This window comes from Tachyglossus aculeatus, chromosome X1 (genome assembly GCF_015852505.1).
Source record: "Tachyglossus aculeatus isolate mTacAcu1 chromosome X1, mTacAcu1.pri, whole genome shotgun sequence".
In the NCBI taxonomy this organism is placed as follows: domain Eukaryota; kingdom Metazoa; phylum Chordata; class Mammalia; order Monotremata; family Tachyglossidae; genus Tachyglossus; species Tachyglossus aculeatus.
The window spans coordinates 39,510,794-39,532,836 of record NC_052101.1 but is presented as its reverse complement, the minus strand read 5'-3'; the positions used below and the strand labels follow the sequence as shown (position 1 = coordinate 39,532,836).

Sequence of the window (22,043 nt, the reverse complement as noted above, 5' to 3'; positions counted from 1 at the left end):
GGCTAGAGCATGGGCCTGGGACTCAGAAGGATCTGGGTTCAAGTTCCGGCTCCACCACTTTGCTGCGTGACCTTATGCAAGTCACTTCACTTCCCTGGGCCTCAGTTCCCTCATCTGGTAAATAATAATAATGACGGCATTTATTAAGCACTGACTATGGGCGAAGCACTGTTCTAAGCGCTGCGGGGGGATACAAGGTGATCAGATTGGCCCACGTGGGGCTCACAGTCTTCATCCCCATTTTACAGATGAGGGAACTGAGGCTCAGAGAAGTCAAGTGACTTGCCCAAGGTCACACAGCAGACATGTGGCGGAGCTGGGATTAGAACCCATGACCTCTGGCTCCCAAGCCCGGGCTCTTTCCACGGAGCCACGCTGCTTCTCCAAAATAAAGATGAAGCATGAGAGCCCCAGGCGGGACAGGGACTGTGTCCAACCCGATTTGCTTGTTTCCACCCCAGTGCTTAATACTGGATGTATAGAAAGCACTTAACGAATACTACAATTATTATTATTATTACTTCGCTTCTCTGTGCCTCAGTTCCATCACCTGTAAAATGGGGATTAAGAGTGTGAGCCTCATCCAGCGCTTAGAACAGTGCTCTGCACATAGTAAGCGCTTAACAAATGCCATTATTATTATTATTATTATGTGGGACAGGGACTGTGCCCAACCTGATTACCTTGTATCTACCCCAGTGCTTGTTTTTCATTCATTCATTCAATTGTATTTATTGAGCGCTTACTGTGCACGGAGCACTGTACTACGCGCTTGGGAAGTACAAATCGGCAACATATAGAGACGGTCCCTACCCAACAACAGGCCCACAGTCTAGACGGGGGAGACAGACAATAAAACAAAACCAGTAGACAGGTGTCAATACCATCAGAATAAATAGAATTATAGCTATATACACATCATTAATAAAATAAATTGAGTAATAAATATGTACAAATAAAATAGAGTAATAAATATGTACAAATGTATACAAGTGAGAAGCAGCGTGGCTCAGTGGAAAGAGCCTGGGCTTTGGAGTCAGAGGTCATGGGTTCAAATCCCGGCTCTGCCAACTGTCAGCTGTGTGACTTCGGGCAAGTCTCTGTGCCTCAGTGACCTCAGCTGTAAAATGGGGATTAAGACTGTGAGCCCCCCGTGGGACAACCTGATCGCCTTGTAACCTCCCCGGCGCTTAGAACAGTGCTTTGCACACAGTAAGCGCTCAATAAATACAATTGAATGAATGAATGAATGAATGAATGAATGAATGAATAAGGCAGAGGGAAGGGACCTGAGTACATTGGTGGAGTGAAAAGGGAAGTAGCAGCATGGCCTAGTGGATAGAGCACGGGACTGGGAATCAGAGGGACCTGGGTTCTAATCCCAGCTCCGCCACATGTCTGCTATGTGATCTTGGGCAGCGTAGTGGAAAGAGCCTGGGATTCAGAAGGTCCTGGGTTCTAATCCGAGTCCGCTGTGTGACCTTGGGGAAATCACTTCCCTTCTCTGTGCCTCGGTTACCTCATTTGTGAAATGGGGATTGAGACTGCGAGCCCCACGTAGGACAGGGACGGCGTCCAACTCGATTTGCTTGTCTCCCCCCCGGCGCTTAGTGCAGTGCCTGACACGTAGTTATGAGCACCGAGGCTGGACGAGGGGCAATCCAGCAGCAAACTTGGCCTTTCACATTCTGCCTCGCTCCAGCTCTGCAGACTCATCTTCAACACTCCCGGGAGCAGGTGATGCAGCGTTTAGAGCAGTGCCTGGCATTTCTAGACTGGGAGCCCACTGTTGGGTAGGGACCGTCTCTATATGTTGCCAACTTGTACTTCCCAAGCGCTTAGTACAGTGCTCTGCACACAGTAAGTGCTCAATAAATACGATTGAATGAATGTAGTAAGCGCTTAACCATGAGCCCGCTGTTGGGTAGGGACCATCTCTATATGTTGCCAACTTGTACTTCCCAAGCGCTTAGTACAGTGCTCTGCACACAGTAAGCACTCAATAAATACGATTGAATGAATGAATGAATGAACCAGTACCAGAATTAATCATTCATTCATTCATTCAATCGTATTTATTGAGCGCTTACTGTGTGCAGAGCACTGTACTAAGCACTTGGGATCAGCATGACTTAGTGGAGAGAGCACGGGCTTGGGACTCAGAGGACATGTGTTCCAATCCCAGCTCCTCCTGACCATGGGCAAGCCACTTAACCTCTCTGGGCCTCAGTTCCCTCACCTGTAAAATGGGGATTAAGACTGTGAGCCCCCCGTGGGACAACCTGATTACCTTGTATCTAACCCATTGCTTTGAACAGTGCTTGGCACATACTAAGCGCTTAACAAATACCATTATTATTATTATTATTAATCCAGAGATCATCCGGTTTCAGAAACTGGAGCCCTGATGGGAACCGTGAGAGGCAGCGTGGCTCAGTGGAAAAAGCCCGGGCTTGGGAGTCAGGGGTCTTGGGTTCTAATCCCAGCTCTGCCCCATGTCTGCTGTGTGACTTTGGGCAAGTCACTTCACTTCTCTGAGCCTCAGTGACCTTATCTGTAAAATGGGGATTCAGACTGTGAGCCTCACGTGGGACAACCTGATCACCTTGTGTCCCCACAGCGCTTAGAACAGTGCTTCACACATAGTAAGCACTTAACAAATGTCATTATTATTATTATTATTACTATTATTATTATTATTATTAACCGTGAGTTCAAAGCTCCCCCTAATGGTCCCGAATCGCATCTTCAGGAATGTCCTTTGAAGGGGCTTCGTGGACCAAATTCCAGAAACATCCCAACAAGGGAAATCCAACCTCATATCCACTCACGACCCCAAAACAATAATTACAGAGCCTGGAATGGCTGGAAAGCTGGTGAGAAGAGACCATTCTTCCTTGCACGGGCCTCAGGCTGCTGGTTGAATTCTATTTATTCTGATGGTTTTGACACCCGTCTACATGTTTTGTTTTGTCGTCTGTCTCCCCCTTCTATCAATCAATCAATCATATTTATTGAGCGCTTACTGTGTGCAGAGCACTGTACTAAGCGCTTGGGAGGTACAAGTTGGCGACATATAGAGACGGTCCCTACCCAACAGTGGGCTCACAGTCTAGAAGAGGGAGACAGAGAACAAAACCAAAGGTATTAACAAAATAAAATAAATAGAATAGATATGTACAAGTAAAATAAATAAATATATAGAGTAATAAATACGTACAAACATATATACATATATACAGGTGCTGTGGGGAGGGGAAGGAGGTAAGGTGGGGGTGATGGAGAGTCGGAGGACTTCTAGACAGGATAGTGGTAAAAATGACAGTGTTTGTTAAGGGATTACTATGTGCCAAGCACTGTACTAAGTGCTGGGGTGGATACAAGCAAACAGGGTTGGAGACGATGCCTGTCCCATGTGGGGCTCACAGTCTTAATCCCCATTTTCCAGATAAGGTAACTGAGGCACAGAGGAAATGAAGTGCCTTGCCCAAGGTCACACACAGCAGCCCGTTGTTGGGTAGGGACCACCTCCATATGTTGCCGATTTGTAATAATAATAATAATGGCATTTATTAAGCGCTTACTATGTGCAAAGCAGTGTTCTAAGCGCTGGGGAGGTTACAAGGTGATCAGGTTGTCCCACAGGGGGCTCACAGTCTTCAGCCCCATTTTCCAGATGAGGTCACTGAGGCCCAGAGAAGTGAAGTGACTTGCCCAAAGTCACACAGCTGACAACTGGCGGAGCTGGGATTTGAACCCGTGAGCTCTGACTCCAAAGCCCGGGCTCTTTCCACTGAGCCACGCTGCTTCTCTCCCAAGCGCGTAGTACAGTGCTCTGCACAGAGTAAGCGCTCGATAAATACGATTAAACGAACATGCGGCGGTGCTGGTACTAGAACCCAGGCCTCTGCTTTATCCATTACACCATGGATGCAATCAATCAATCAATCAATCGTATTTATTGAGCGCTTACTGTGTGCAGAGCGCTGTACTAAGCGCTTGGGAAGTCCAAGTTGGCAACGTATAGAGACAGTCCCTACCCAACAGTGGGCTCACAGTCTAAAAGGGGGAGACAGAGAACAAAACCAAACATACTAACAAAATAAAATAAATAGAATAGATATGTACAAGTAAAATAAATAGAGTAATAAATATGTACAAGCATATATACATATATACAGGATGCAAGTGATGGTCAGGGGTGTATTAAGCGCTTAGCCACCCAACACACCAGTCCTTTCCTCAAGACCTTTGCCGGAATCCAATATCCACATCCCAACAAACTCCCCTCCCCAGCCGCCCAAATTCCCCAGCCCCTCGTTCTTTCCAGACCCGTGGGGAAGATTTCCCGGCAGGGTCAGGTTAAAGACGGTCCCTTCGTGCGATTCAAACATCCCCCTGTTGAAAAGAGGAAAGTTCAAAGCTTTCGTGTTGTTCTATATTTACGGCGTCTATCAGGAGGGCCGGGGTGTACGCTGATTTCTCTGGAGACGTTCCTCGGCTCTGCCCTTTGGGGCTTATCACGAGGGGGGCGGGAGACATGGGAGGTTATCATCCAGCCCGTCTCACAAACGCTGACTGGCCTCTCCCTTTTAGGCAGGGGCTGACACCCACGAAAAGGGCAGTTCACACAAGCACTGCCCACCGGGCCTCCCTGCTCAGCCCGGGCACGGAGGAGCTGACGGATGGCATGAGGGCATCCATCGGCATCAAGTGAATCGGCAGATATCCTGGGTATCAAGGATATCCGCCGCCAGGAACGTCTAACAATGCCCCCCCCGACTCCCTAGCTGGAAACTTTTCCCTCACCCACCCCACGGATCTCACACTGCAGCGACGCACTGCATCGTTATCCTTTTTTGGAATCAATCAATCAATCAATCAATCGTATTTATTGAGCGCTTACTGTGTGCAAAGCACTAGTGGAAAGGGCTCTAATTCCTGGGAGTGGAAGTGGGGCTCTAATCCCACTTCTGCCACTTGTCAGCTGTGTGACTTTGGGTAAGTCACTTAACTTCTCCTGGCTCGGTGGAAAGAGCCCCGGGCTTTGGAGTCAGAGGTCATGGGTTCAAATCCCGGCTCTGGCAATTGTCAGCTGTGTGACTTCGGGCAAGTCACTTCACTTCTCTGGGCCTCCGTTACCTCCTCTGGAAAATGGGGGTTCAAATTGTGTGGGACAACCTGATCACCTTGCAACCTCCCCAGTGCTTAGAACAGTGCTTTGCACATAGTAAGTGCTTAATAAATGCCATTATTATTTTCTTAGTACAGTGCTAAGCACTTAGTAGTGCTCTGCACACAGTAAGCGCTCAATAAATATGATTGAATGAATGAATTCTCTGGGCCTCAGGTCCCTCATCTGTAAAATAGGGATGAAGTCTGTGAGCCCTAAATGGGACATCCTGATTGTCTTGCCCTAGAGCTTAGAACAGTGCTTTGCACATAGTAAGCGCTTAATAAATGCCATTATTATTATTATTTTCTCTGACTCCCCTTTAGGTGTCCCATGATTAAGCAAATCGTTTCTGGGAAATGGCAAAGCTGAACCGTGGGGGTAGCCGCGTCTGGTCACTCCCTCCAGTTGCTGTTCCCATACGTTGCCGAGGTCAGGAGATAAGTCACACGGTCTGCAGGTTTCCAGGCAGGGGAGGCTGTCACCTCTGTCGGGGGCTACTTTCTTGTCTCACAAGTCTTTCTTGTTCAAGGTCAAGCTTGGCAGCAGATACCCCAGCTGGGGCTTCAAAGGGGAATGGTCTCTGGGCCTCTAAGTGAGGAAATTGGGCCTCAGAGGTGATTAAATGAAGTCTCTTCCCAAATTCACACTTGGTACGCTGTCAGGAGCAGCTGGCCTGCCTCTATCTGACTAGGGATTTGCCGGGCAGCGGAGGCGGGAGCCATTCCTGGGCTGAGGGCTTGGTCTGTACAGTGAGCTGGTTTCACCCCTGTGGGGGCAGGAGGGGGGCAGAGATTCCTTGTCCCCCACCAAGGAGGACCCCAGAAAGAGGAGAAAATGAGACCACCTGCCCCCATTGGGGACCAGGCCAAGACCAAGGTAGGCCCGGGCAGGAACTCCAGGGCCATCCCTTCTGACCCTTACTGTGGGCAGAGCATTGTACTAAGTGCTTGGGAGAGTACAATACAACAATATAACGGACACATAATGTGCCGGCCCCATCCAATCAATCGTATTTATTGAGCGCTTACTGTGTGCAGAGCACTGGACTATGCGCTTGGGAAGTACAAGTTGGCAACACATAGAGACAGTGGGCTCACAGTCTAGAAGCCCCCATCTCAGCCCACTGCAGTCCAGCCTAGACCAGCCCAACCCACCTTAACTCAGCACCCAATCTAACTGGTCCCAGCCCGGCTTGGGCAAGTCACTTCACTTCTCTGTGCCTCAGTTACCTCACCTGTAAAATGGGGTTTGAGACTGAGCCCCATGTGGGACAGGGACTGTGTCCAGCCTGATTTGCTTGTATCCACCCCAGTGCCTGGCACACAATATGTGCTTGAAAAAATACCAAAATTACTATTATTATCAAAGTATATATTTTACATACTTTACCACTTAAGTACTAATGGTATTTATTGAGCGCTAAATGTGTGGTGGCCCCTTTTGGGGCCACACCTGGACAGATTCCAGTAATCTTCCAGTCTTGACTATGAGAGGGGGGATCAAGCAGAGGCCTACCCATTCCATTCCTAGCCTGGGCAGTGGTTAGTGGGTGGAAGGCGATCTGCTACGACTCAAAACTCACCTATGCTGGGCTGCAACAGCATGGAAGAGAGTCGAGGGCGGAGACTCAAATATACTGTGCGGAAGGAGGCAGTGGCAAACCCGTTCTATATTTTTACCAAGAAAACTCTACGGATACACTACCAGCACGATTGCAGGAGCTGGGGCGTTCTGGGAAAGAAGCATCCAAGGCGTCGCTATGGGTCAGAGACGATTCGACTGTATGAGACAAGATAAGACGAGTCAAAATAATAACAATAATAATAATGATAATGATGGCATTTGTTAAGCGCTTACTATGTGCAAAGCACTGTTCTAAGCGCTGGGAGGGATACAAGGTGATCAGGTTGTCCCACATGGGGCTCACAGTTTTAATCCCCATTGTACAGATGAGGTAACTGAGGCTCAGAGAAGTGAAGTGACTTGCCCAAAGTCACACAGCTGACAAGTGGCGGAGCCGGGGTTTGAACTCACGACTTTTGACTCCAAAGCCTGGGCTCTTTCCACTGAGCCACGCTGCTTCCCTAAAATGTGTGGTGAGCACCGTTCCAAGTATCTGGGAGCGTTCAATACATATCTCCTTTTCCTTCTTCCATCAATCTGCAAATTAGCATCTCTATTTCCAGATAGATTTTTAAGATTCTTGAGGACAACTCCGTTGTTCTCATATTAATGCCCGTCTCCCCGTCTAGACTGTAAGTTCGTTATGGGCAGGGAATGTGCTGCTAATTGTTATATTGTACTCTCCCAAGCGCTTAGTACAGTGCTCTGCACAGAGTAAGCACTCAATAAATGACTGATCCTCCCCATTATGCTTAGTAGAGTTGTGCACACAGTAGGCACTAATTGCTGTTGGTTGATTATGTCACAAAGCATTTCTCCTACCCTCCTCTGCCTGCAGACTCTCCACTTTAGCTCATCATGAAGCAGTTGCTTGGATCGCTCATTACCCCCCGTGTTCCTTGCCTGTTCTTGCCAAGCTCAAGGGGTTACAAGCCCAGCTCAAACCTGGGAGACTGGCTCCATTCTGGTGTTAGGGATTCTGTCGCGATAAGGTTGAACCAGTGATGCTGACGAGCCAGAAGCGCCTCCTTAAATAAACCTAGGCCTCACAACTTGAGAGAGTTGGACCCCACGACAGCCCCGAAGATCTGCCGTTTGGTCTGGATCTTTTGGTTGAATTGTTTGTTCCCCAGACCCTGCATGCCATCTCCCATGCTGGCTGTTTCTACTCTCTACTTCTTCACCATCCAATGACAGAATTCAACGGAGGCCTTCGGCATGGTTGACAATGACAGTGTGTCAGACAAATGTGGCCCAAGAGCGGTCAGAGTGAAACAGGAGAGAGAGGGCAGAAGGGTCTTGCATTGTGTGGGGTCGGGGGAGGCGGAGAAGAGGTGGGAAGGGTTATTCAGGGGACGCCCTGGAGTTGTAATTCAAAGGAGAAGAATTAGTTTTGGAGAAGAGGTGAAGGAACGTTGGTCTATATCGATGAAACTTTCCGTACTACTCTCTGTCCTATCAGGTTTATTCCTGGAATGGATCCAAGTCTAGGGACTGAGGCATCTTGTCTCCCCTTCTCCCCTTCCCTCTTTCACTTTTCCATTTTCCACAGATCAAGGCAAGTTGCGGGGGAGGTAACTCAGCTTGATTTCCGAGGATGGCAGGGTCCGGCTCTGAGGGTCCTGTTCGGCCTCCAGCCAAATCCGTTCCCTTCCAATCGAGAGTCAGAAAGGGCAACAGAGCGGGGACCGGCCCGGGCCCCAGGACCGTGTGTGAGTTCACAGGTCATCTGCCCTGTGTCTCTCCAGGAGAAGAGGCGCTCGGGTCAGGCTGGGCTCCCCCCTCTAGAGGAACGGAAAGAGCCGTTTCTTCAGGATGTAGAGGACCGTGGCCAGAAAGAGAGCGAGGGCCAGGAAGATGAGCAGCTTGTCCGTCAGCTCCCTCCGGTTGTACTTCGTGATGAGCTTCCGGCCCAGCTGGATGGTCCCGGACATGGACTTGAACTCCTCGTTTGCGTCCAGGATCGTGCGGGAAGAGTTGGCTGCAATGAAAGAGGGGGAAGGAGGGGGTCAAACCGAGAGCGGGTCACTCGACCCACTCGGCTGGGTGGCCCGGGCGAACGTTACCTCTCTGAGAGCTGACAGAGAAGCAGCGTGGCTCAGTGAGAAGAGCCCGGGCTTGGGAGTCAGAAGTCATGGGTTCTAATTAGGCAGGTCACTTAACTTCTCTGGGCCTCAGTTACCTCACCTGGAAAATGGGGATTAAAAAAGTGTGAGCCCCACGTGGGACAACCTGATTACCTTGTACCCCCCCAGAGCTTAGAACAGTGCTTGGCACATAGTAAACGCTTAACAAATGCCATCATTATTATTATTATTAGCTCAGATTTGGACGAGTCAGATAGCCAGGGGATGGGAACAAAGTCTTAATAATAACAATGATAATTATAATTGTGGTATTTGTTTAGTGCTTACTATGTGCCAGGCACTGTAACAATAATGGTGGCATTTATTAAGCGCTTACTATGTGCAAAGCACTGTGCTAAGCGCTGGGGCGGTTACAAGGGGATCAGGTTGTCCCACGGGGGGTTCACAGCCTTCATCCCTATTTTACAGATGAGGGAACTGAGGCCCAGAGAAGTGAAGTGACTTGCCCAAAGTCACACAGCTGACAAGTGGTGGAGCCTGGATTAGAACCCATGACCTCTGACTCCAAAGCCCGGGCTCTTTTCCGCTGAGCCCCGCTGCTTCTCCAGCGCTTCTGTACTAAGCACTGGGGTGGATATGACCAAATTGGGTTGGACACAGTCCTTGTCCTATGATCCCAAGCCCACACGGGGAAGGTTAATTCTAGTCTCATCATTATCATCATCAGCACCTGGCATTTACTGGGCGCTGACTGGGTGCAAAGCACAGTACTAAGCGCTTAGGAGAGTCCAATACAGAGTTGGTTGCCAACTTGTACTTCCCAAGCACTTGGTACAGTGCTCTGCACATAGTAAGTGCTCAGTAAATACGACTGAATGAATGGTAGATATGTTCCCTGCTTCTCCCTGCTTCTCCCATGGATTAGGCACATCCTGAGCAGAGATCACGGGCCCTCCTAATCGCTGCCTGGACTCACACCACGTCAATTCGGTTCAGGGTGGGAGGGAGGGGGCGAGGCAGAGGAGCCCTAAGGATCGTCGGCTTACAAACCGCCTCAGAGGAGATTAATGTTTGGGTTGCCCCACGTGCTTCCCTGGAACTGTCTCCGAGACCCCCTGGAATCTCCGGCCTGTGGACCCACTCTCCCCGACAATGGCACGAAGGAGAAGCTTATCCCAAGGGAGGTGACAGGCATCCGACCTATTGCAACCGTTACAACTTCAGCTGGTTGTGAATACTGTTCTAGGGATGACCCGACCCGAGTCGAGTGATCAGAAGCCTGAAAACTCCCGTTTCTTGCTGCCGTTGACTGCTTTTTGCCCTCTCATGCTGTTTCTTTCATTCATTCAATGGTATTTATTGAGCGCTTACTGTGTGCAGAGCACTGTACTAAGCACTTGGGAAGTACAAGCTGGCAACATATAGAGATGGTCCCCACCCAACAACGGGCTCACAGTCTAGAAGGGGGAGACAGGCAACAAAACAAAACATGTGGACAGGTGTCAGGTCATCAGAATAAACAGAAGGAAAGCTAGATGCACATCATTAACAAAATAAATAGAATAGTAAATATGTACAAGTAAAATAAATAGAGTAATAAATCTGTCCAAACATATATACAGGCGCTGTGGGAAGGAGGTAGGGCGGGGGGATGGGGAGGGGGAGAGGAAAGAGGGGGCTCAGTCTGGGAAGGTCTCCTGGAGGAGGTGAGCTCTCAGTAGGGCTCTGAAGGGAGGAAGAGAGCAAGCTTGGCGGATGTGCGGAGGGAGGGCATTCCAGGCCCGGGGGAGGACGTGGGCTGGGGGTCGATGGCGGGACAGGCGAGAACGAGGTACGGTGAGGAGGTTAGTAGCAGAGGAGCGGAGGGTGCGGGCTGGGCTGGAGAAGGAGACAAGGGAGGTGAGGTAGGAGGGGGCGAGGGGATGGACAGCCTTGAAGCCAAGTGAGGAGTTTTTGCCTGATGCATAGGTTGACTGGTAGCCACTTGAGATTTTTGAGGAGGGGAGTAACGTGCCCAGAGCGTTTCTGCACAAAGATGATTCGGGCAGCAGCGTGAAGTATAGACTGAAGTGGGGAGAGACAGGAGGATGGGAGATCAGAGAGGAGGCTGATGCAGTAATCTAGTCGGGACAGGATGAGAGACTGAACCAGCAGGGTAGCGGTTTGGATGGAGAGGAAGGCGTCTGTCTCTAGGCTCTACCCTCTTTTAGATTGATAGCTCTGAGTAATTATCCCGAGAAGCAGCATGGTGTAGTGGCTAGAGCCCGGGCCTAGGAGTCAGAAGGTCATGGGTTCTAATCCCAGCTCCGCCACTTGTCTGCTGTGGGACCTTGGGCAAGTTACTTCGCTTCTCTGGGCCTCAGTCACCTCATCTGTAAAACAGGGATTAAGACTGTAGGCCCCACACGACACAGGGACTGTGTCCAACCCAACTAGCTTGTGTCCACCCCAGCGCTTAGAACAGTGCCTGGCACATAGTAAGCGCCTAACAAATACCCTAATTATTATTATTCTTCAGCCATTCTCCAGTGCTTTTTCACTCCACACTCAGCCCCCGCGGCACTTCACATCCATATCCGTAATTTATTTATTTCTATCAATGTCTGTCTCCCCCTCTAGACTGTATGCTCCTTGTGGGCAGGGACCACGTCTACCAATTCCGTTGCACTGTGCTCTCCCATTCACAGAGTACAGGCCTCTACACACGGTAAGGGCTCAGTAAATACCACTGATTGATTGATTTTTGATTGCTTTGCACCTACTAAGTGCTCAATCAATGCAATGAATCCTCCTCATCATCCGCTTAGTTTGCTGAAGAGCCTGGGCTTCTGGGCTGAGGAAGGGGAGGGTTGTGGGTTGACGGTCCGTTTGGCCGGGCTGGGGGACGGAAGACCGCAGGGGCCTTGATCTGCGCTTTTTTTTGTTTTAAATGGTATTTGTTAAGCGCTTACTATGTACCAGGCACCATACTAAGCACTGGGGTGGTTACAAGCTAAATCAGGTTGGACACAGTCCCTGTCCCACATGGGGCTCACAGTCTTAATCCCCATTTTACAGATGAAGGAACTGAGGCCCAGAGAAGTGAAGTGACTTGCCCGAGGTCACGCAGCAGACAAGTGGCGGAGCCAGGATTAGAACCCAGACCCTTCTAACTCCCGGGCCCGGGCTCTATCCACTAGGCTGCGAGGCAACCCTCGGGCAACCCCCGCCGGGACATACCCAGAGTCTGCATGGCTTCCTCGCTCTGGCGGACCTGCTGGGACATCATCCTGCTGATCGCCATCAGGCTTTCCGTGATGCCGCTGGTCGTCTGGGCCAGGCTCTCCTTCGTGCTTTTCCTACGATCCAAGGGCAGGGAGGAAACGGCTCAAGACACGCCTGGAGCCCCCGGGTTCCGCTCCTCGCTTCCGCGTTTTACCCGGGCTTAGCCAGCGACTGAAAAGGGAAAGGGAGAGGGAGCGGGGGCTTGATACCTTTGTCGTAAGAGGTCCCCTCCTTGAAGAAGTTCATCTTTCTCAAAATTATCAATGGCGATTTTGCAAGCCAGGTTGGCCTTCCTCCAGGCTGCCTGATTGCTGAAAAATCAGAACAATGGGCCGAGTCAACGATGCAAACCCGCTCGGGGCTACTTGCAAAAGAGAGTGAGGGGGTGGAGCTGGGGGAGGGGGCTGGAGGGGTAAGGGGACGGTGGTGCCGCCCAATTTTCTTGCCCATCCCCAGACCCTGCTAGAGTCCAGGGAGGGTGGGTGGAAGCCAGGTCGTTGACTGCCGGCAGGAAAGAGAAGGCCGCGGGGAGATCCAGTGGCTTTTGATTTACGGTCACTGTGCTCGTCACCGTTCAGCTCCCAGCCAGAGGGAAACGTCCATCTGCTTGGGCCTCGGGTGGTCCCCGCACTGACCCACCACGCTCATTCGCCCGAGCAGGGGCCGGATCTTGCAGCGCACCCTCTCAGGGTGGCACTTAGCGGGAGGACGAGCATGACTGCCCTGCTCCTTACCTGTGTTCTCTGCCCAAGCCAGCCCGTCAGCTGCAGAAAACCTCCAGAGGGGCAGCTTTCAGACGCAGTGGCGGCAAGATGCCCGGCTACCTCTGCAACCGGCCCCCCCACCCCACGGGCATGGGAGTCAAAGGACCTGGCTTCTAATGCTGCCTCTGCCGCGAACCTGCTGTGTGACTTTGAGAGAGCCACTTTGCTTCTCTGTGCCTCAGTTCCCTCGTCTGCAAGACGGGGAGTCAATACCTGTTCTCCCTCCTACTTAGACTGTGAGTCCCAGATGGGGCCTGATTATTTTGTACCTGCCCCAGCGCTGAGTACAGTGCCTGGCATATAGTAAGCCCTTGACGAATGCCACTAGTAATATTATTATTGTTATTAATAATAATGAACACTGGTTTGCTTTACAGCCAGGGTCAAAGCTCACAGCACACACAGCTTTTTAGCCACACCTGGCTAAAATGCAGATTGGTGTCTCCTCTAAAAGCATCAGTGTTGGCAGCTGGGGCTTTCTGGATTACTTCAAGGTTCCTCCCTGCCCAGTGGGGTCAATATAATCACAGACCCCTCATCCCACCCAAACATAACCACACTCAACCACCCGAAGGACACCCACAGACCACCCCCTGCTTGTCCGCCCCTCCCTCCCCACAGAGACATTGAAATATGTTGGCCCAGACTGTCCCAAGGACCCTGAAACACTCAGAGAAACAAGGCAGGAGCCAGAGAGAGAATTAAAAAGGTAGGAGCCAGAGAGAGAATTAAAAAGGAATCAGGGCCGGAGCCGACCATGGGAGAAACCCAGGGAGAAGAAGGGAACTGGAAAAGATGAGGTGATGAGTGGAAAGTCATCGTCTATCTGACCTAAGCGAAGGCTGGGGATGTGTGCTGCTATATTCTGAAAGAAAGAACTGTAACGCAGAGTCCTGGGCATTCCAAATTTCGTCAGGGATGAGGGGATCGATGACTCCGGATTTTCATCTACTTTTCTGGCTCTGCTCTGAGGGGTAGCTCTGATCCGAAGGGAATCATCATGCCAGCTTGGAGAAGCTCAGCTCCTTTTAAACCTAGTCGCTCAGCAATTTCTAGCCTCGACCAACTAGAACCAACCATCATGGCCGACCGCTCCCTGCTGTCTTCCCTCTGGCCTGGAATGCCCTCCCTCCTCAAATTCATTCATTCAGGAGTATTTATTGAGTGCCTACTGTGTGCACAGCACTGTCCTAAGTGCTTGGAAAAATAAAGTACAACAATAAAGACACATTCCCTGTCTAGAACGAGCTTATAATCTAGGACTCAAATTTGATAATTACTCTCTCCCCTTTCAATGTCTTCAAGGCACATCTCCAAGATGCCTTCCCTGGTTAAGACCTCCCTTCCTCTTCTCCCTCTCCCTTCTGCACTGCCCTGACATGCTCCCTTTATTCACATCCCCAACCCCAGCCCCATACCTATCCACAATTTATTTATTTATATTAATGTCTGTCTTCCCTTCTAGACTGTCAGTTCGTTGTGGGCAGGGACTGTGTCTGTTTATTGTCATATCGTACTCTCCCAAGCGCCTAGTACAGTGAGCACACAGTAAGTGCTCAATAAATACCATTAATTGAATACAAAGAGGTAAGAGTTCCACCTACCTGAGCATCTGCTTTTTGTGATTCTCCACTTCCAGGAGTAAAGCTTGCTTCTCAGATTCTTTGTCCTGTTCCTTGGCCAACTGCTCAAGTTCCTTGGAGGTGAAAAGTTGTTCAAGACGTTAAAATATTTTAAAATACATTTTGGGACCCCAAAATAGCTGCTTCAGCCGATTCCTGAAAACCTTGGGTTGGAATCGATTTAGTACAGCGTCCTTTTCTCGACCCGGGGTCAACGGACACCGTAATGACTCAGACAACTGCCTAACGTACGGAATCGTTTTTGCCATGCAAAATGAGGGGAGGGACTAATATGCAGGAAATTAAATCTAGCAGTCATGGGAGCAGGATGAAAAAGAGGGAAAGAAAGTTGAAAGGACACTTACTTTGACTGCACGCTCTGTGCCAGGCACTGTACTAAGCGCTGGGGTAGCTACAAGACAATAGGGTTGGACACAGTCCCTGTCCCACGTGGGGCTCAAAGCCTAAATTCCCATTTCACAGATGAGGTAACTGTGGTACAGAGAAGTTAAGTGGCTTGCCCAAGGTCCCACAGCAGACAAGTGGCAGAGTCAGGAGTAGAACCCAGGTCCCTTAAAAGTCTCACCTCCTCCAAGAAGCCATTCCCAATGAATTACTTACACCGCTACAACCCAGTAGCTACCCTAAGCACATACGTTTTTATTCCTAGCCTCAGTACTTGAACATTTATGTATATTCAGCTGAATATCCTATTATTACTTTAGCTATTACCTCTTGTCTTTTTCCTGCCTCTACTATTTTTATATCCTGTATCCCTCATTAAATTGTACACTCTTTAAAGCACAGGGCTGGGAGCCGGAGGGCCTGGGTTCTAATCCCAGCTCTGTCACCTGTCTGCTGTGTTTCCTTGGGCAAGTCACTTCACTTCTCTGCGCCTGTTTCCTCAGCTTCAAAACGGGGATTCAATACCTGTTCTCTCTCCCACTTAGACTGTGAGCCCCATGTGGGTTGGGGATTGAATGTGGCCTAATTATAATACCATAAAAACATCAATCAATTAATTAATCTTTACTGAGTGCTTACAGTGTGCAGAGCACTGTACTGAGCCCTATAAGGCAGGGAATGGGTGTTTTGCTCCTGAAGAATACTTCCAAGTGCTTAGAAGAATTACCATTAATAATACTAATTACTACTACGGTTTGCACAACGCTGTGAACTCAGCAGTCAATCAAGAAATACTGCCCAAGATTCGGTATTGACTTTGCATGACTGAAATATTTCATCTGGAAGAATGAATTAGCAGAGCAACAGTTAAAGGTACTTCAGATGATTCTATAAATGATATATATATATATATATATACATATGTACATATACTACACATATATATATGCATACATATATATACATATACACATATACATATATATTCTATATATGTCGGTAGAAACCCTTGACTTGGAACACTTCTAATCATTTCTACCAAAGAGAGAGAAAAATTCTCAAGAATTAAGTACGGTGTAAATTTAGGCAATACATTCTTGAGATTTTCCCAAGTGCTGCTGTCAGCCTTATTCCTCATCACTTTAACCTAAACCTTTAAACGGTTTTCCAGATCTGTTCTGCTCACCTGTATGCTGAGCCGCAAATGTTGAAACTTCTCTTTCACCTTGGCGTTTAGTTCTGTAAGTGTGCTCAGGGGTCCCGTGCAATCCCGGATATCCTAAGAGACATTTAAAATATAAGAGGTATTTTCTTTAACCCAAGGGTGTTGGAAAGTTTCTGATACAGAATGTAATGAAGATTTACTATGGAGAGAGTAATGAAAGTAGGTCAAAATGGTAGTTTGACTTTTCTTGTAATTTTAACATTAATTTTGACATTGACATTCTTGTATTAAGAATACAAAGAGAAGCAGCAAGGCTTAATGGATAGAGCAGGGGCTTGGGAGCCAGAAGGACCTGGGTTCTAATTCTGCCTCCGCCACTTGTCTGCTGTGTGACCTCGGGCAAGTCACATAACTTCTCTGTCCTTCAGTTACCTCATCGGAAAAATGGGGATTAAGACCGTGAGCCCTATTTGGGACAGGGGCTGTGTTCAACTCAATTATCTTGTATCTACCCCAGTACTTAGTAAAGCGCCTGGCACATAATAAGCCCTTAACAAATACCATAAAGAGAGAGAGACGCATGATTTGGATATGATACAAGTATCAACATCTGAAATTGATTCTAAGGGTGCAATTGTGAAATGTTTACTAATCTGCTAGTGAAAGCCAAAAGGTAAGTGCTTAACCAGTACCATAAAAAAAATTGTAAGACCGGTTAGCAGAGTTAAAAATTGAAAATAGAGTATGGCCTGCATTTTGGGGAATGACTGCATTAATATCTTCACTGCCTAACAAACATGTCAGTGTCTATCTTAGGGCAATTCTTCTCTTCTAGTCTTCTGGAATTGTTGGTCTCTGCTGGCTATTCAACCAGTGGGAATTAATCACTCATACTTCCAAGTTAGAAATATCATAAAAAATAATGATGTTAAACCAATCGAGATGAGAAAGTGTAGGGACAGGGGACTGGGGTAGGGAAGAGAGGGAAGAAGATTGTGATCGTAATCTAGAACATCATTATTTCCCTAAGACTCGGTCCGACTGGAAAGAATCATTTTCATCAATACCAAACAGACAGGAAAACAAGAAGCTTCATTCATTCATTCATTCAATCGTATTTATTGAGCGCTTCCTGTGTGCAGAGCACTGTACTAAGAGCTTGGGAAGTACAAGTTGGCAACATCTAGAGACGGTCCCTACCTGACAACGGGCTCACAGGCTAGAAGGGGGAGACAGACAACAAAACAAAATAGGCAGGTGTCAATACCAGTAAAATAGATAAATAAAATTATAGATATAGTCATTCAATCGTATTTATTGAGTGCTTACTGTGTGCAGAGCACTGGACTAAGTGCTTGGGAAGTACAAGCTGGCAATCTAGACTGTGAGCCCGCTGTTGGGTAGGGACTGTCTCTATATGTTGTACTTCCCAAGAGCTTCGTCCAGTGCTCTGCACACAGTAAGCGCTCAATAAATACAATTGAATGAATGAATGAACATATAGAGATGGTCCCTACCCATCAACGGGCTCACAGGCTAGAAGGGGGAGACAGACAACAAAACAAAACATGTCGACAGGTGTCGAGTCGTCAAAATAAATAGAAATAAAGCTAGATGCACATCATTAACAAGATAAACAGAATAGTAAATATGTGCAAGTAAAATAAATGGAGTAATAATGCATACAAACATATATACAGGTGCTGTAGGGAGGGGAAGGAGGTAGGGCCGGGGGGATAGGGAGGAGGAGAGGAAAAGGGGGCTTAATAAATGCCATCATTATGATTATTAACAGGGCTTGGCCCATAGTAAGCGCTTAATAAATGCCATCATTATGATGATTATTAGTAACAGTGCTTGGTCCCTAGTAAGCGCTTAATAAATGCCATCATTATTATGATTGTTATCAGTGCTTGGCCCATAGTACGCGCTTAATAAATGCCATCATTATGATGCTTATCATTAACAGTGCTCGTCCCATTGTAGCGCTTAATAAATGCCATCATCATGATGATTGTTATTTTAACAGTGCTTGTCCCCTAGTAAGCGCTTAATAAATGCCATCATTATGATTATTAACAGGGCTTGGCCCCTAGTAAGCGCTTAATAAACGCCATCATCATGATGACTATTATTATTAGCAGTGCTTGTCCCCTAGTAAGCGCTTAATAAATGCCATCATTATGATTATTAACAGGGCTTGGCCCCTAGTAAGTGCTTTATAAATGCCATCATCATGACGACTATCATTATTAACAGTGCTGGGCCCCTAGTAAGCGCTTAATAAATGCCATCATTATGATTATTAACAGGGCTTGGCCCCTAGTAAGCGCTTAATAAATGCCATCCTCATTCATTCATTCATTCATTCAATCGTATTTATTGAGCGCTTACTGTGTGCAGAGCACTGTACTAAACGCTTGGGAAGTACATGATGATGACTATTATTATTATTAACAGTGCTTGTCCCCTAGTAAGCGGTTAATAAATGCCATCATTATGATTATTAACAAGGCTTGTCCCCTAGTAAGCGCTTAATAAATGCCATCATGATGATGCTTATTATTAACAGGGCTTGGCCCCTAGTAAGCGCTTAATAAATGTCATTATGATGATGATGATTGACAGTGCTTGTCCCCTAGTAAGTGCTTAATAAATGCCATCATTATGATTATTAACCGGGCTTGTCCCCTCCCCTAGTAAGCGCTTAATAAATGTCATCATCATCATGATTATTATTAACAGTGCTTGTCCCCTTATAAGCGCTTAATAAGTGCCCTCATTATGATTACTAACAGGGCTTGTCCCCTAGTAAGCGCTTAATAAATGCCATCATCATGATGATGCTTATTATTAACAGGGCTTGGCCCCTAGTAAGCGCTTAATAAATGTCATTATGATGATGATGATTGACAGTGCTTGTCCCCTAATAAGCGCTTAATAAATGCCATCCTGATGATGCTTATTATTAATAACAGGGCTTGGCCCCTAGTAAGCGCTTAATAAATGTCATTATGATGATGATGATGATGATGATGATGATTAACAGGGCTTGGCCCCTAGTAAGCGCTTAATAAATGCCATCATCATGATGATGGTTATTATTAGCAGTGCTGGGCCCCTAGTAAGCGCTTAATAAATGCCATCATCATGATGATGGTTATTATTAGCAGTGCTGGGCCCCTAGTAAGCGCTTAATAAATGTTATCATTATGATTATTAACAGGGCTTGTCCCTTAGTAAGCGCTTAATAAATGCCATCATGATGATGCTTATTATTAACAGGGCTTGGCCCCTAGTAAGCGCTTAATAAATGTCATGATGATGATGATGATTGACACTGCTTGTCCCCTAATAAGCGCTTAATAAATGCCATCCTGATGATGCTTATTATTAATAACAGGGCTTGGCGATTAATAAGCGATTAATAAATGTCATTATGATGATGATGATTAACAGTGCTTGTCCCCTAGTAAGCGCTTAATAAATGCCATCATCATCATGATTATTATTAACAGTGCTTGTCCCCTTATAAGCGCTTAATAAGTGCCCTCATTATGATTACTAACAGGGCTTGTCCCCTAGTAAGCGCTTAATAAATGCCATCATCATGATGATGCTTATTATTAACAGGGCTTGGCCCCTAGTAAGCGCTTAATAAATGTCATTATGATGATGATGATTGACAGTGCTTGTCCTCTAATAAGCGCTTAATAAATGCCATCCTGATGATGCTTATTATTAATAACAGGGCTTGGCCCCTAGTAAGAGCTTAATAAATGCCATCATCATGATGATGGTTATTATTAGCAGTGCTGGGCCCCTAGTAAGCGCTTAATAAATGCCATCATCATGATGATGGTTATTATTAGCAGTGCTGGGCCCCTAGTAAGCGCTTAATAAATGTTATCATTATGATTATTAACAGGGCTTGTCCCTTAGTAAGCGCTTAATAAATGCCATCATGATGATGCTTATTATTAACAGGGCTTGGCCCCTAGTAAGCGCTTAATAAATGTCATGATGATGATGATGATTGACACTGCTTGTCCCCTAATAAGCGCTTAATAAATGCCATCCTGATGATGCTTATTATTAATAACAGGGCTTGGCGATTAATAAGCGATTAATAAATGTCATTATGATGATGATGATTAACAGTGCTTGTCCCCTAGTAAGCGCTTAATAAATGCCATCACTATGATGATGATGATGATCAGTGCGTGGGCCATAGCAACCACCCCCCTGGTGATGATGATGATGATGATGATGCTGCTAAGGAGGCCCCGCTGGGTGTAGGGCCGGGGAGGGAGGGAGGAGGGGTGACCTGGATGAAGGCTTTGAGGTCCAGGTCGCAGCGGACAATGTCTCGGTGACAGAGGCGAGCGGGTCCGGGTCCCGGGCCTGGTCCATCGTCCTGCAGGGCCCAGGCCTGCGTCGCCATGGCGATCAGCAGGCCGAAGACCCCCGGCCGGTCCAGGCCGCTACGGGCCGCCGCCGGGATCAGCCCACAACAAACGCGTTCTCCGCGCAGGCGCAGCCGCCGCCTCCGCCCGCAGCGCCACCTAAGGGCCACGCCCGGATCGCCGCCGCTCGGCCCGAGGTGAGGGAGGGAGGGAGGGCGGGCCGGACGTTCGTTCGTTCACTCATTCAGTCATCGTCATTCAGTCAGTCAGTCGTTTGTTCGTTCATTCATTCAGTCATTCCGTCGTTCAGTCAGTCGTTCAGTCAGTCAGTCATTCAGTCAGTCGTTCGTTCGTTCATTCATTCATTCAGTCGGTCATTCGTTCGTTCATTCAGTCAGTCAATCAGTCGTTCGTTCGTTCATTCAGTCAGTCATTCAGTCAGTCAGTCATTCAATCAGTCGTTCGTTCGTTCATTCATTCAGTCAGTCGTTCGTTCGTTCATTCATTCAGTCATTCAGTCAGTCATTCAGTCAGTCATTCAATCAGTCGTTCGTTCGTTCATTCATTCATTCAGTCAGTCGTTCGTTCGTTCGTTCATTCATTCAGTCAGTCAGTCGTTCAGTCGTTCGTTCGTTCATTCAGTCAGTCAGTCAGTCGTTCGTTCGTTCATTCAGTCAGTCATTCAGTCAGTCAGTCATTCAATCAGTCGTTCGTTCATTCATTCAGTCAGTGTCATTCAGTCGTTCGTTCATTCATTCAGTCAGTCAGTCATTCAGTCATTCAATCAGTCGTTCGTTCGTTCATTCATTCAGTCAGTCAGTCGTTCGTTCGTTCATTCAGTCAGTCAGTCATTCAGTCAGTCAGTCATTGTCAGTCAGTCATTCAGTCAGTCGTTCGTTCCTTCATTCATTCATTCAGTCAGTCAGTCAGTCGTTCGTTCGTTCGTTCGTTCATTCATTCATTCAGTCAGTCAGTCATTCAATCAGTCGTTCGTTCGTTCATTCATTCAGTCAGTCAGTCATTTAGTCAGTCATTCAATCAGTCGTTCGTTCATTCATTCAGTCAGTCAGTCATTCGTTCTTTCATTCATTCAGTCAGTCAGTCATTCAGTCATTCATTCAGTCATTCGTTCGTTCGTTCATTCATTCATTCAGTCAGTCGTTCGTTCGTTCATTCATTCATTCAGTCAGTCAGTCGGTCAGTCATTCAATCAGTCGTTCGTTCGTTCGTTCATTCAGTCAGTGTCATTCAGTCGTTCGTTCATTCATTCATTCAGTCAGTCATTCAGTCATTCAGTCATTTAATCAGTCGTTCGTTCATTCGTTCATTCATTCAGTCAGTCAGTCTTCAGTCAGTCATTCAATCAGTCGTTCGTTCGTTCATTCAGTCATTCACTCATTCAGTCAGTCGGTCATTCATTCAGTCAGTCAGTCGGTCGTTCATTCATTCAGTCAGTCAGTCAGTCGTTCGTTCGTTGGTTCGTTCATTCAGTCAGTCAGTCGTTCGTTCGTTGGTTCATTCATTCATTCAT

The 22,043-nt window shown here is 47.4% G+C and overlaps 1 protein-coding gene across 1 annotated transcript; it reads right to left on the bottom strand.

The window, feature by feature from the left end:
* Positions 1-8,243: 8,243 nt before the first annotated feature.
* BNIP1 (BCL2 interacting protein 1) lies at positions 8,244-20,575 on the bottom strand. The gene is made up of 6 exons (XM_038772562.1): positions 20,434-20,575; positions 16,128-16,220; positions 14,519-14,610; positions 12,360-12,461; positions 12,106-12,224; positions 8,244-8,780 (listed from the first exon to the last, which is right to left on the bottom strand). Exons 1-6 carry the CDS (start codon positions 20,548-20,550, stop codon positions 8,584-8,586), a joined length of 720 nt encoding a protein of 239 aa, XP_038628490.1. The 5' UTR covers positions 20,551-20,575; the 3' UTR covers positions 8,244-8,583.
* Positions 20,576-22,043: the final 1,468 nt, after the last annotated feature.